Source organism: Culex pipiens, chromosome 1 (assembly GCF_016801865.2).
Source record: "Culex pipiens pallens isolate TS chromosome 1, TS_CPP_V2, whole genome shotgun sequence".
Classification (NCBI taxonomy): Eukaryota; Metazoa; Arthropoda; class Insecta; order Diptera; family Culicidae; genus Culex; species Culex pipiens.
The window spans coordinates 135081140-135096138 of NC_068937.1; the positions used below are offsets into that span (position 1 = coordinate 135081140).

General features: G+C 38.9%; 2 protein-coding genes across 4 annotated transcripts in view; one reads left to right on the forward strand and one right to left on the reverse strand.

The window, feature by feature from the left end:
• Positions 1 to 592: 592 nt before the first annotated feature.
• LOC120418368 (CDP-diacylglycerol--glycerol-3-phosphate 3-phosphatidyltransferase, mitochondrial) lies at positions 593 to 5082 on the reverse strand. Of its 3 annotated transcripts, none has more exons than XM_039580727.2 (4): positions 4527 to 5082; positions 1848 to 2740; positions 1577 to 1785; positions 593 to 1467 (listed from the first exon to the last, which is right to left on the reverse strand). In XM_039580727.2, exons 1-4 carry the CDS (start codon positions 4550 to 4552, stop codon positions 1057 to 1059), a joined length of 1539 nt encoding a protein of 512 aa, XP_039436661.1. In that variant the 5' UTR covers positions 4553 to 5082; the 3' UTR covers positions 593 to 1056. The 3 variants fall into 3 exon arrangements, with proteins under 3 accessions (XP_039436661.1, XP_039436663.1, XP_039436662.1); XM_039580729.2 differs by having other exon boundaries at positions 4794 to 5081; XM_039580728.2 differs by lacking the exon at positions 4527 to 5082 and adding an exon at positions 3531 to 3701.
• A 3741-nt stretch (positions 5083 to 8823) lies between these two features.
• The window catches only part of LOC120418369 (uncharacterized), a 36358-nt gene continuing 30182 nt past the window's right edge, over positions 8824 to 14999 (forward strand). Inside the window, exon 1 of the mRNA XM_039580730.2 lies at positions 8824 to 10324. Coding sequence (XP_039436664.1) covers positions 10228 to 10324 — 97 coding nt within the window. The 5' untranslated portion in view covers positions 8824 to 10227. The remainder of the gene's footprint in view (positions 10325 to 14999) is intronic.

A 14999-nucleotide genomic window follows, 5' to 3' on the forward strand; every position in this document is an offset into this window, starting at 1 on the left:
TACTAAAGCCCTATGTCAATTTTTATGTTCAACGGTAAAAAACACGATTAAAAACCATTTCTGATCACTTTTTTTCATTTTTATGCAAATTTTTTATGCAAATTTTTTGTGGTCGTACAATGGGTCATTGTACTCAGAAAAATAAGCTTTATCGCTGTAAACAATAATATCAGCAATCTAAGCTTCATTTTAGGACCCAATTTACAGTTAAGGTGGTATTTTATTATTTAAAACATTGCTTGAGTTGTTTTTGAAAAGGTCATATAAACTATTGTCTTTCATATGTTTATAGGACCTATTAAAAAAAACTCTAGATTGTTTGTTAACTAGAAGACTCCCAATTTTGATGTTTTTGGTCTTTTTCCTATAGTTTCTCAAGAAACGTTTGTGAATTTTCGAGAAACATTTTACACGCTAATGTTAAAATGGAATTTCTTTGATTTTTAAAAGATTTTTGTTGAAAGTTCGCATAGAAACGTCGATACGACGAATATATGATTTTTAAATCAAATTATTAATATTTCCATGATTTTTTTTGGGGAAATGTGACAAAATCACAAGAATTTGAAATGTAGAAAAAGTTAAACCAAACTCGGTTTGTTGAACAGCATGCTCGTCAAAATTTATTAGATTCTTCTGTTTTATTTTGTTGATAATTTCTCGCTAGCGGCTCAAATACACGAAAATATTTGTTTATTGACTATAATTCCCTTTGCTCTAGATATGTAAAACTATAACAACGTGATCTCTGTATTGACTAAGTAGTAGTAGTACCGGTTTGAGAATTACGGCTTCGCTGCAGGCAAACACTTTGGAAGATATTTTGATTAAAGTTTTAAGCTGTTTTAATGTTTTTGAAATTGTATTTCAACTTTGTCTTTGTGCTTCCGTAACAAATCGTCAACAAATAAACCGTGCTCAACACACACTCCTCGCGCTTCTCGTCAACAAACACTGAACTATTCGCTAAACTTCACAGTAAAAGGTACCACCAGCAGTCAGTAATCACCGGGATTTCGAAAAAAATATTGAATGGCACCTCCCTCCCACCCCTCCTTAGAAAAAGTTCCTAAACAGTCCGACGACGGCGCGTACCCAGCGCGGCACCGGTCGTTCCGTTTCGGCCGCGGCCGAATGCTGCAGGATGTTGTCGTACTCGGCTTGCAGCTTCCGCTGCAGGCCCCCGTTGGTCGTGACGAGGCAGATCTGCGCCTCCAGGTCCCGGTTGACGGACCGCTCGCCAAAGTTGGACGATCCGATGAGGGTTAGGTTGGGCAGGGTCGATCCTGGGAGGTAGTACCAGAGACCCTTGGCGTGGTACGTCCAGCCGGTGCGTTCGTACTCGAGCAGGGACACGCGGTGGTCCTGGCCGGACTCTTTCAGCTTTTGGTGGAACTTTTTCGCGATGAGCGAGTAGGCGGCCGGGATGCCACCGGCCGGACCTTTCGCGCCGAGGAAGCCGTTCGCCTGTAAGGGAAATTGACAGTTAGTGCGTGAACGTACCCCGTTTGCGTGGCTGTCAGTTTTGGTCGTTTAACGGTGGCTACACGCTCGCTGGGAACTAGTCGAAACTCACGTTTGGATGCGCCATCAGGATGCAGCACTCGGCCTGGCAATCCTTCGTCAGTGTGTCCATGTAGGTTTCGGTCAGATTGAAGTATCCGGTTGCCAGTTTAAGCTGCGAGTCCTTCAAGCAGCCGGAGAGCAAATTTCGCGTGGCCAAACTGTCATGGTGGATGCCGAGCTGGCCCATCTCTATCAGTGGGAAAATCCACGTGTCCGACGCTAAAAGAAATCAAAAAATATGTTTTCATTTGTAAAAATACTCAAATACAGACCCGACAAACCTTTATCCTCATCGCAAATGCTTCGCTGGCGGTCCATCACGCCCCGGAAGTAGCTCCGGATGCGCTCGCGTGCTTCCGTGGCAAAGTCCACCTGGGCGCTCTTGTACGGAAGCATGTTCCAGTTCTCGTGCAGCTTGGCTTCCCCCGTTCGGTCCACTTTGAGGCTAAACTCCTGCACCTTTTTCAGGAAGTTTGCGTAGAAATCCGCGAGGCCACGGTCCTCGATCATCACGTACCGGTCCTGGCGGTTGGTGAAGTAGTCGTTCGAGAGGTTCGCCCCGCTGATGATGACCGTATCGTCCACCAGGTACAGCTTCATGTGCTGGATGCCGAGCAGTTCGTTCCACCGTGGTGGCGCCAGCCGTTTGGTGATCCCCCGTAGAACCGGCGTATGATACAGCGATAGCCGGCAGTTGTCGCTCTCCTCGAGCAGTGGCATCAGGGTCGTCTGGGAGTTGCTTTCTCCGCGGGTTCCCCGGGTGAAATCCAGCAGCACGTCCACCGTCAACCTCGTATTCTTCTTCATGTTGGCGTGAATTGCGTCTACCAATCTCGTCTCGAGACTTCCGATCCCCAAATATAAACTGGCCAACATGATCCGTCGCTTGGCACCGGCACATTTCGCCACAAGCGTATCGTAGAACAGTGCCGGTTCCTGGATGATGTCGATCCGGTCGCCGGACACGGGAAAGCACGGCGAAACCGAATGCAGCCAGTTCAATGACTCGAGCTGGGACGCACGGAACGTGGCACTAGCGGCGGACGCTTGGTGTGGTCCTCCGTTGGGGGGTGGCGCCGCCGGGAGGAACTCCCCGACCGGCGGATAGTCCGCTATCAGGGTACTAAACAGGCGCCGAATCATCTTGAACAGCGGCTGAAGGATGATCTGCCAGCTATGTAAGGGGCGGAGAAAGTAGTGTTATTAAACAGTTTTACTTTCAATGCATGTGCCACGCAATGTTCGCATAATGCATAATTGAACTGCTGGAAAGGGAAACAAACAGCGAAGAGCTAAACAAAACAATTAAAATAAAGATGTGCTTTCTCTACCACAAGTTCAGATACAACTAAATCCTACTCAAACTTACAATGGAACTAATTAATCAAACATGAAAAACAAAAATCATAAAAAGCTTGATTTCACTCAACTTTAAGTAAGTTTGGCGAGCGTGTACTTTGACAGGTTGATCTGTCACGTACACTCTTGAGTGAGGTCACCCATTTTTAATCACTACATCATTTTGGAAAGGAAAGAAAGCTCATCCCAGCGTGACCAACGGCGAACATCGTGCAGAAAGGTGTGAACGAAAGATCGCTGACCGGAACTCGTATTTACAATTCGATGCACTGAATTCAGGACAGAATCGCGTTGACACAGATTCAACTTTCACAGATCAATTATCACGTTTAGAATCATTACGGTAAACAAGTCTCTATGGGGGGAAATGAGGATAGTTTCGAGATGAAACATGAGAAAATGCCAGATGCGCGCACAGAATGACGCAATGTGGTGAAATGACTAATTGAAACTACTTTCAACTACGCAAAAATGACACTAAAGATCCAGGCAGGCTAAAACAACGATCAGGAGAGAAAAAAATCAGGTCATCCAAGCTTCCGATGCGACGGAGGCTGACAGACAGCTGAGGAGTTGTAATGGCATGGCATGCTGCGCGCTCTTACCTCCGACTTGGTGTTTAGTGTGGATCGTTCCGGATCGCAGGCTCCGTTGATGGTCAACGGCCTACTATCTACTGTGGTCAAACTTTCCAACTCGACGAAGCAAGATTGTGGGTTAAAAAATTATCGAGAAATCCTCAAAAAACACACGCAGCAGCACCAGCGGAAAAGCGACTTTGCGTAAAACGTCAAGTTACATAAACAGCATACGACAAGACGAACAGGATGAAGGCATTGAAGTAGTAAACAGAGAGCATATTCAAGGGAGAGCAAAACGTGGGCACATTGCGGTGAGAGCGCGCGGAATAATTAAATTGCAAATGGTGTCGACTCGATTTGAAGTTTTTATGTTTTGTCATGATCATTTAAAATGGCTCAGATTTCGTCAAAAGCAATTGAATTTTTAAATGTCAAATGCTGAGTAAATCTCACTCAAAATTCCATAAAAATTGGTGAAATTAACTCAAACTTCATTTCTGAGTACATATAAATGAGTTTGAATATGCGTGTGCGATGACAGCAACCATTGTAGCGTTTCCCAAACACAGACGTTAGAATCAAGTGCTCCTGGACAGTGTGGCCCACACTCCTTCAACTTCTGGAATGCAGTCGATCAAGGTTTTACATACGTCTCGGCGCCATTCCGGTTATGTCTGTGACAGAACTACTTTGACTTTCCACCATGCTCGAGGATCGTGTTCACATTTTCTTCAGGACGGCCAGGACAGGTGTGTCGAAATTGATAGACTGACAGTCCTTTCCGCACTCTCTCTCCCTCTCTGTTTCTCTCACTGTGATGCTGCTGTTGCTGAAGCCATACCAAAGAACGAACAAAAAAACAACATATTGCGACATTTGCTGCGCTATAGCCGTTTTTTAATGTTCTATTTTTAAATGCACATCTGAACGAGGAGAAAGCGAAAAGCACCCTATTTGTTGTGCGAAAAAAGCAATATATCTTGATGGAAAATTGCGTTCAACAAACTCTATTATGATTACCTGAAGATAAAATCAATAACACTCATTTTTCGATTTTTTTATACTCAATTGATGACGAAGTGCGTAATAGACGGTACAACGAGCCACATAACAAGCCACAATATAATTTCACAACTTAATCCATACATCAAGACATACAGAAGCCAAATTAAACTTTCTAAATTATGATAACTTTTAAACCAAATTTGCACATTTAAAAAACACGTTCCACAATGTGATGTTTGCGAATTGATAAAACAAAAAATGTCCCGATACGACACCACTCACAGTAGGCCACACCACAGAAATTCGACCGACGACGACGGCGAACGGTCTCAAATCGAACACAAAACAGTTAGTTTTTATGGGACCCCCCTCAACACCGATTTCTGTTTTTCGTTTTGCTTTTTAATTCGGCGTTTCGCGACGCAGACTAGACAGGAGGACTGACTAATGAAATTTAGTTAGTGTGGCCGAGCGCGACTTTCTTCTCGGTGGCACCGCGGTGGAATAATAATTTTGATCGGAGAGAGAGGGAGTCAAGGAAAGATGCCGACGAAACGATGAATGCAACCGCACGCGAGAGACTGAACTGACCCGTCTGGCTGCGCGGCGAATGAGAGGGAAATGGGAGAACTGTCAAAAACAGATGGTTTTTGTTGATTTGGGGTTTGGAGTGCGTTCGCGGATGTTGATTGGTGAACGGGCTCCGTACCCCGCCAGGGTGCCTCACTAATAAAAATAATAAAACCGCTATTCGCTATTATTATGCTATTAATGTTACCATATTTGAGTGAAATTTTCACAAAGTTAATTAATTAATCCTGAGTATATTTCGGTATGATTTTAAATAAAAGTCTGAAATCTGGAGCAACATATAAAAGGTACGGTAATACGGAATCTGTCAGATTTGTGGTGGTTCGTCAGAAGTGACGAACTGTCACTTTTTACCCGAGACTAACACATACAGTCGTCTCTCTCGTTGTCGATCAGCGATTCCTCAATAAAACCTTTATGTATCAATGGATTATTCAGCATGCCTTGATTTTTTTTTAAACGCTTCTTTATTTTACTTTTTCAAACTAAAACGTGTCAAACCACCGGGGTTTTAGTGTACAGAGAGGGTTTGTTTTTTTTTTAATTTCGCTGCTACGAATGTTCGCTAATTCGAACGTACTTCAATTAAAAAACTCTCAAACGTCAAAAACAGTTGTCAAACTAATGTTGACATTTCAACCAGATTGTTCATCGATTTTCGAGCGTAGGCGGGTTTTCCAGCTGTCAAAATAGTTAGTTAGCACGAAACCCGGATTTTATATGGAGATTTTCAGAAAAGTGAATATTTGAGCATTTTCCGGACAAATTTCACCGGAATTTTTTTTCTGTGGGGTTGCCATGCCAAACTGAACCGAAATACAAAAACAAAAAATGGAGAAACTTTCCGATCTTTCAGATAACATTTTTTTTAAAGTTTCAAATTCAAGCCTAACTTTTCAAAAGGTGTTTAGAACCAGCAAATTTTATTTTACGCCATAAATTAAGTCAAGTCAAGTAAGTTGTACCATTATTAACAGCTAAACTCTCGAGCTTGGGAGTTTAGGTGTTAAGAGATTTAGGAAAATCACTATTCCAAATTTCATCACTCTGTACCATAGCTCAAAAGATGGCATAAAAAAAGCTTAAAATTAGTATTTTTTCTAAGCATGAATTGTGTCCTAAAATTAAGCTTAAATTTGTAATATTATTGTTCACAACAATAACGCTTATTTTTCTGAGTACAATGACGATTGTACGACCGTAAAGGATTTAATATGGATTTTTTATTCAATTAAAAAAAAAATAACTTAGCGATCCTTCTCGACAGAAAGCATCCTAGTTGACAGCTGATTCCAAGGGGACCATAGTTGATCCATCGTAAAATATTGTCTTGTTAAGTTTTTTTTTTGCATTAAAACAAAGTGATCAGAAATTAGATTTAATCGTGTTTTTTACCGTTTTACATAAAAATTTACATAGGGCTTTAGGACCCTATTTTCCTACAACATCACGCAGAAAAATGTTTTGTAGAATCAGCCTGTACGAGGTTTGAATCAACAAAATTTTTGTTGAATATAATCAACGCCGATTTTGCGTTGAAACAAACCTTGATTTTCTCAATTCCACAAAAGTCTTTTGTTGTTTTGAAAAAGTTGCTTCGACGTTAAGCGTTGATTCAACAAAAATAATGATTTTCAAATCAACAAAACGTTTTGTTGGTTCAAATATGCCTCATTTTTCTGCGTGATTGCCTAAGACACAACATCAATCTGAAAATTTCTTTCCAGGATACAGATTTTTTAACATTACCATTTTTATATTGATAAGTCTTTGTTTTGAGCAATCTTCCTATAAAATTGGAATAACACGAATAAGTAATAAAATAATAAATTCTTAATTCGTAAAAGTTCTGTGAGTAACAAAACTTGTTTTAAATGACATAAAATGTTACTGGCAAAAATTTAAACCTCTTTCAACAAATATTAGACCAATAACAAATGTTGTTGTGTTAAGAACATAAACTGTTATCAAACTCTTCTGCATAAACCCAGTCACGAAATATTCTAGCAGAGCTGGTTCTGCCAGAATTCTGCTAGAACGGTGGAACATTTCTGCTAGAATGCTGTAAGAATATTCAGCTCTATAAGAACTCTGCTAGAATCCTGCTAGAACGTCGTGACTGGGAATGGGTTCAGCCAGAAGATTTAATAACACTTTCTGTTATTTGGGGTTTGAAGGTTGTCACTTCCTAATACATGGGTTCGCGAGAAAAAAAAAATAGCATGACTTCAGTCTGAAACTTAAGTTTTCCATAATTTCGCTGCCAGTCAGCGCGTACCACTCACACTACACTCAAAGTAAACAGTATCCTTTTTTCAAGTTCACCCGTCGTCACCCTTTAAAAGGGTATCGAAAATGTACTGAATTTGACATACCCTTTTAAAAGGGTAACGCCGGGTGAACTTTAAAAAAGGATAGAAAGTATCCTTTTTGAGGATTGAAAGTACCCTTTTGAGGGATACTTCTGACTTTGAGTGTATATTCCGTGATAATAAAAAAAAACGTTACTTAATCCACCCTTAGGTGGTTGATGCCTTCCTCACATTCGTTGGAAAGGTCATTTAATTACCTATCCAAAGATAGGTCGCATGATATATTTGGACAACGTTTGCATCAAAATATCTGCGATCCGGCCTTCAAAAAGTGCATAAATAACACTTAAGTGCTTATAACTTTTGATAGGGTTGTCAGATTTTAAATGTTTTGGACGCGTTGGAAAGGTCTTTTGATTACCTGTTCAACGACAGGTTGCGTGATGGATCCGGACAACGTTTTCATCATGATATCTAAGATCCGGCTTTCAAAAAATACATAAATAGCACTTAAGTGCTAATAACTTTTGATAGGGTTGTCGGACCTTCAAAGTATTGGTCGCGTTGAAAAGGTCTTTTTAAAATGTATAACATGCCAGGTTTTGTTACAAAAACCACCCTTTTTACAATCTTCCGGACTTTTGTTAAAATCGTTTTTTAGCATAACTTTTGAAGTACTTAACTAAACCGCATAACTTTTAATAGCGACTTATGGGACCCCAAGACGAATCGAATGACGCCAAAATGGACAAAATCGGTTCAGCCAATGTCAAGATAATCGAGTGACAATTTTTTGATCAACATCCCACCACACACACACAGACATTTGCTCAGAATTTGATTCTGAGTCGATAGGTATACATGAAGGTGGGTCTAGGAGGTCTAAATGAGAAATTCAATTTTCGAGTGATTTTATAGCCTTTCCTCAGTAAGATGAGGAAGGCAAAACAACAAATTTTCAACAACAAAAATCAAGGCAAGAGACCACGTATCTTACCACTCTGCTTCTCTTCTCTCAGCTCTCCCACATTCTCATTCAAAGCGGCATCATCTACAACCAGGGTTACCAGGTCTGAAGAGTAAAAAATCTGGCAAAAAATCTGGGAAAAATCTGGCAAGCCACTTTTCTCAAAGTAATAAGCAATTTTTTGTTCAAAAACTGTGTATTTTCACTTTTTATACATTATAGCTTCACAAAATAAACAAAATACGTCAATAAATCAATGTGAGAAAGAAATAGAAAATTATTTTTTTCTAATTGGCGCTCAAAAAATCTGGCAATGCCAGATTTATCTGGCAACCTGGCACCCCTGTCTACAACCATTCATCAACCTGCTGCTGCTGCGAACACAGTTGGGTTGCCAGACAGCAGCAGTTCTGAGCAAACCCTCGATCGCGTTGGTCGTGTTTCGTCGTCGCCTTCGCCTCCTCCGATTCGTGTTCGTTCTTGTGTTGTTTGCTGTTCTTGCATCATCTCGCGCTCCTTCTTGCTCCAGTCTCCTCTCGCGATCGTTGTGTTTAGGCTACTCGTCGCGGTGTTCAGCAACACCTCTCTGTTGGGTTGTTGTTGTTAGTGTTGCTTGAGCGATTAGCGATTTTGTTTACCATTTAGAACGTGATAACACATGAGTTCGAGTGCGTAGCGGTTATTTGCGTTGTACTACTATTGAGTGTTTTGACCTATTGAGAGGGTCGCGTGCACCTTCCCGACTCCTCCACGATCTCTTCCTGTGGCGTAGTACTCAGTGGCAAGGTTTAATTGAGCGCAACAAGTAGAGCAAATTAAGGTCCCCGTTGACGAGAGACTGTATTAGTCGCTCCGTGACCGTCACTACATGGCGGGGTGGCCGGAGAAGAAATTTAAAGGTCAATTCCGCTAATAGAATAAGTGACTTTGTGACGACGTCGTCGACGACAAGTGCTAATTAGTGATCTCAACGACTCTCTGTCAATCCCGTTGAGCAGTGGGAAACTGCAAAAGGTATTGTGATCGGATGGGGTGAAGCCGAAGTAGATTAACGAAGTAAAACCCGTTGAGAGAGTGTGTAGCCCAATTTCGACAGTGAAACAGAAACCGGTGTAAAATACCAGGAATTAAGCATCATTAACGGGTGTGTGGAGGAAAAAAAAACAAAAGCTCAAGCCTTAAAGGAGCCGAAGGCTCGGTGGATCAATTGGGTTGTGATTATCGCGCGTTTATGTATGATTCTTGGGCATTGTTCAAGCATAGACGGTGTTTCAAGACGTTGCACTACTTAACGTCGAGCGGGCTCGTTTGACAGGTTGGCAACACTGCTTTTTACATCAAATTGGAAAGATTCCTGAAAAGTTGGCCCTTGACCAGTGATGCCAGTGTTTTCAAGAAGTGATACTTTGACAGTTATGGAAGTCTGTTAATCGTCTAGAAAATCATTTTATGGCCGCACTGCTGATAGAGAAGAAACAGTGGCGAGGAAGCCGAACAAAATCGTTTCCTTGAATCCCCACCGAAAAAAATCGAAAGAAACCCGTGGAATACAAATGCAACGTAGACAAGAGAGATAACAACAACAGAGAAAAACACGTAGAATCGGTCCAGGTCGTCGCGGGAGTCGCTTCCTCCCGGTACGCGGGAAAAAAGTGAAAGAAGGAAACAATTACCGTACCGTGTGGAGAGAGTAATTACCCCCGAAAAAAAAACAACGACCCGGCACAAGAAATTTAAAGAAACACAAAAAATCAGGTGGTTGAACCGATGAGAACCCGCTGCCGGGGTAGCCTCCTCCGATAGTTGGAGTCTAACGGGCAAGCACCATCAGCAGTGATTGGGAACGATGAGCTTCCGGGTGCTGGGAGCACTGGTCTGGTGCCAGATGGCGGTGCTGCTGGGCGCCGCTTCCGGGAACCATCACAACACGTCACATTCGAGAGGTATGTGGGCTTTTCTGGCATTTAATTTTTTCAATGAATTACAACTTAAAAACCTCTTGTAAGTTTGTAGAATTCGACGGTAACATTTCAAAAGGCATCATGTACATTTTGACACTTTCTGAGTTATTGCATATTCTGAAAGTACTCCTAATAAGCTACCTCTTCACCAAAAATGAGCAAAAGTTACTTCAGTAAAGTCTGTTTAATCATGATTTTAAATAAAGTAACATAAACAAAATCTCTGCCATCAGACGTCCCTGTTTATATAGCCCTGTCAACCTGTCAAATAAAAGACTACATGAACCTCGTGACGAAAAAAAAGCATCATGCAAAAAGCGCCATGTACATTCGGCGAAGAAAAACGAATCATAACAAAGCGTCCCCCTCAATGACAGCAGGGTGATATAGACGTGGGTGATTTCAAAAGAAGTTATGTTTGTTTTACTCAAATAAAATTACGGAAATGATGTTTTATTGAATTTGGATGATCAAGTATCAATAAAAGCAACGTTTTTCATCGTTTGTTATTATTAGAACATCTTATTTTGCTTTTATATTAAAATGGGAATTGAAAATGGATGCTCAACATGCAAATGCGTTTTTCTCAAAAAGGATGGTGTGTACATGATGCTTTTTGAAATGTTGGCATCGAATTGAGAAAAATATTCTACACGGAGAGACCGGCCAGGGCAAATCTAAGAAAATCTTGGTTAATTTAACTAAAAGTATGGGTTAATTTTTTACACAGCTTTTTTTCAACAATCGATTGTTGATTTTGTTAACCCGAAATTGCTGACCACCAGTAACTAAAAGTAACTAAAAAAATAGTTGGAATTGCCATTTTCGTTGGCTAAATGACCGAAAAAAATTCTAGCAGTCGACTGCTAGAATATTTTTTTTAGAAAATTAACTATTTTTTTTTGTTTTCAGCTGAAATATTGTGGAATATTCTGTAAAAAAACAGGCTGGACCATACTTTTCAACTATTTTTCAACATTTTTTTTCGTTGTGTTAACTGAAATATTTTTGCATGCTGAAAATTATTAGTGGATTATAACAAAACATTTCTTAATTAATCATAATTTATGTTAGTGTCGATATATATTTTCTTTAATTATCTAACGATACAGGCCGGGCTGAATTTCTAGCTATATTTTTAACTAATGTCTTACTTAAATACAGAAAAGTGGGGAATATGCGTACATGTAGTCAATAATTAGCTATTGTTAGCAATATTTTTATTGAATTTGAAGTAATTTTTTTAATAATGCCTCACAAATTAATGCTGGGTGTTTTTATATTCGTATGTATTCTGCCTAAAATTTAAACTTTTTGTACTAATTTGTTTTTTTTTGCATGAAGTTATTAAATTACTGTTAAAAAGCATAAAAACAAAACTTTTTATTAATTGTTATTATAAAACATGTAAGGTTTGATTAAAGTTTGAAAAAATAACGTTGCATAAATCTAAAAAATAATAATAAAACATATTACAAATTTTGTTAAACATATTTAAAAAAGATGTTTAATTTCTCGTGAATTCCTTAAAAATATAAACCGAGCAAAATTTTCACCAAGTTAAGTTATTATGTTGTATAAAATTAAGTTTTGTATTCACTTACCATCACTGTGCAATCATCCGATAAGTCATCATCATCTACAACGGTCTCAGGTTTAGTTATTTTTCTTGTGGTTGGACACAGAATTTACACCAAAGTGAACCTTTTGCTGCAAATAGACATATAAAATTTAATACAAAATTCTTAATTTTGGCTATAAACTGAAAAAGGATCGTAAATAAATGTAATTATGATGAGGAAAGAAGAAATATCAATAATGCTACTTACCAAGCTTGCATTAAATTTATTCAACGTACTCCGATTCCTGAAAACAATATTTAGAGTTTTACTTACCAGTTTATTTAACAGTCTTCTATTAACAGCATTTTTTAAAATATTTCTATCTTCTTTTGTATATCTTTTATAAATTTTATTTTTTAGACATTTCCCATCATCTAATTTTTTTTTGATATTATGTGTACGCATCTCCATGTATTTTATGGTTGATGATTCTGAAAAAATAATGGTTCATTAAATTTGTATCCATCGTAAGCACGAAGGTTTTTCATTATTCAGTTTTCTAATTAAAATCACAACAGATAAATTGTTATGTAAAAATAAATCCATACTTACTTAGATTAACCAACCTTTTGTTAAATTTGCCCGTGCAAGTATTGTCGTGCAAGAGTTCGCCCGCCTCTTCCTTTCACTGCCCTTCCCTTTCCTTAAAACATTGTCATGAAGTCCCCTCGCATCAGAGGTCCTCATTGCGAATGTCCTCGTCTTGTTCTTCATAGTTTATCACCTGCAAAGAAATCATCATCAAACTTACTCACCAATTGCACCTCCACAGTTGCAACAGTGTTCACTTCGATTTGCACTTCAACATTAGCCAAATAGTGTGATTTTCACCTTTCACATTCTTTCACTTCACAATTAACAACACAAACTCAACAAATCGACCGCTCTTGTTCGAATCCTGACATCAAATGACAAACGTAAACAAACCCAAGTTCGTTTTTTAAATATTTAACCAATTGTTAATTATATTCAACCAACAAAATTTTTGATTTTCCTAAAACCAAAGCTAACAGTCGAGCACGTTCATTCGAGTTCGGGAAATCTGTTAGCTTTTTGCCTTTAGCATTTTCAACAAACAGGTTATTAAATTATTACTTAATTTTGGTTGATTTAACTGAAAATTGGCCGTAACAAGTACGCTTTTGTTGAAATTTACGAAAGTAAAATCAACAATTTTAATTGTTAAAATTTCTGGGCACAGTCTCTCCGTGTAGAATTCATCAAATTCATAAAATCGTGAATCATATTCATGAAATAATGAATCAAATTTATTCACGATCTTATGTTCAATTTGAGTTATTCAAGCGTTAAGCAAGTCTTGCATTGCAAACGGGTTTATGAAATTTCAACCTAGAAAAGCAATCTCAATTAAGAGTGTAAAATTGAAAAGTTATTCTAGAACTCATGAATCGGTTTTGTCAAATCGTGAATAACATTCATGAAATAATGAATCAAATTTATTCACGATACTTAGCTAATTTTTGTTTTATTCGTGTGACTTTATTATGATATTTCAACTTAAACAATCAATCTGAAGTAAATATGTAAAATTTAATAATTAGTCGAATTCATTTGTTATTGCTGGTTTGTTCGAAGATTCATTCACTAAAATAAATTTGAGTTGAAATGCAAAATATTTTTGTGATTACAAAAATTTTCTCCAATTACTCACAAATAAATTACATTTTAACTTAAAATCGTGAAATAATGACAAGAAATCATCAATATGATTCACGATTTCATGAATTCGATTCATGAATTCATGAAATCGTGAATCATATTGATGATTTCTTGTCATTATTTCACGATTTTCAGTTAAAATGTAATTTATTTATGAGTCATTGGAGAAAATTTTTGTACTGATAAAAATACTCTGCATTTAAACTCAAATTTATTTTAGTGAAGGAATCTTCGAACAAACCAGCAACAACAAACACACTTCAAGGCTGGACCTTCTCCACCTGACCCTGATCCGGCTCGTGCTGCGTGGTGCGAAATGGCCTCACTGCAATTTAATGGCCATCGCAGCAGTAGGTAATTTCCCAGAAACAACATCATACACATCAAGAAGGAAACGTGTTTTGTGCTCACACACCTCTCTTCCATTCTTCGTTTACTTTTTCCCAAAGGGACAAACCTTCCCGGAGGAATGTGTGTATGTGTGTTCTCCGCAAACAGAAAATAAATTATCCGCCTCAGAATTGGCCACCACCGGTGCACCGAGCGACCAACCTAGCGATTGTAAACAAACCTTCCCCCTAGAGGGAACCTCTATAAGTCGTGGGTTGATCGTGTCAACAGAACCCACTTTCCTGTGGAAATTGGCCCGTTTCGATTGAAATTGCCGCCATTTTGGTAGCACTACACGCTTATCTAAGCTCGTTTAAACCGGTGGCGCCACCGCCGCCACCTTTACGACCTCTCAATTTCAAACACAAAGTGAAACTATGTTTTCAAAGGCAACATAACTCTTTCGGGAGATAAGCAGCTAATTTTCTGGCCGAATTTGTGTTTTTAGCGTCGCTTAAGCCTTTTCCACAGACAAATAGATCTAAATTTGTTGAGAACCAAATCAGCGTGTAAATTTGACAGCTTGACGTCTGTCAGTCTAAACACTGATTTAAATTCGCGCAACAAATTCATACTTTTGCATTAATGATTTCTGTTTATATTTATCTTTTTGTCGGTAATGAAAAACATAAACTCTTTACTTGCTGCCCGGTTCCTTTCTTTCCACTGTAGTCTGTTTTGTTTTGCGCCTCAGTTTCAGCGCTCAGCTCTTTTTTTCGTGAGTGTTTTTGTTTCTTTATTTTCGAACTACAAGCAGCTTCGCTCGTTCAGAGCGTCTGGAAAAGGCTTCTTCCTCCACACTTTTCGAGTCTTCTTTCGGGCGTGATTTGTTGTTGTTTCTCCTTCAATCCCTCTCTCCTCTTTACTGTTTTAATAATTCACGTACACCGAAAATCTCGGACCCAGCAGTCTTCATCGGTGTGGTAACATGAGCTCAACACTTGTGGTAATTTTCGGTGTAACTA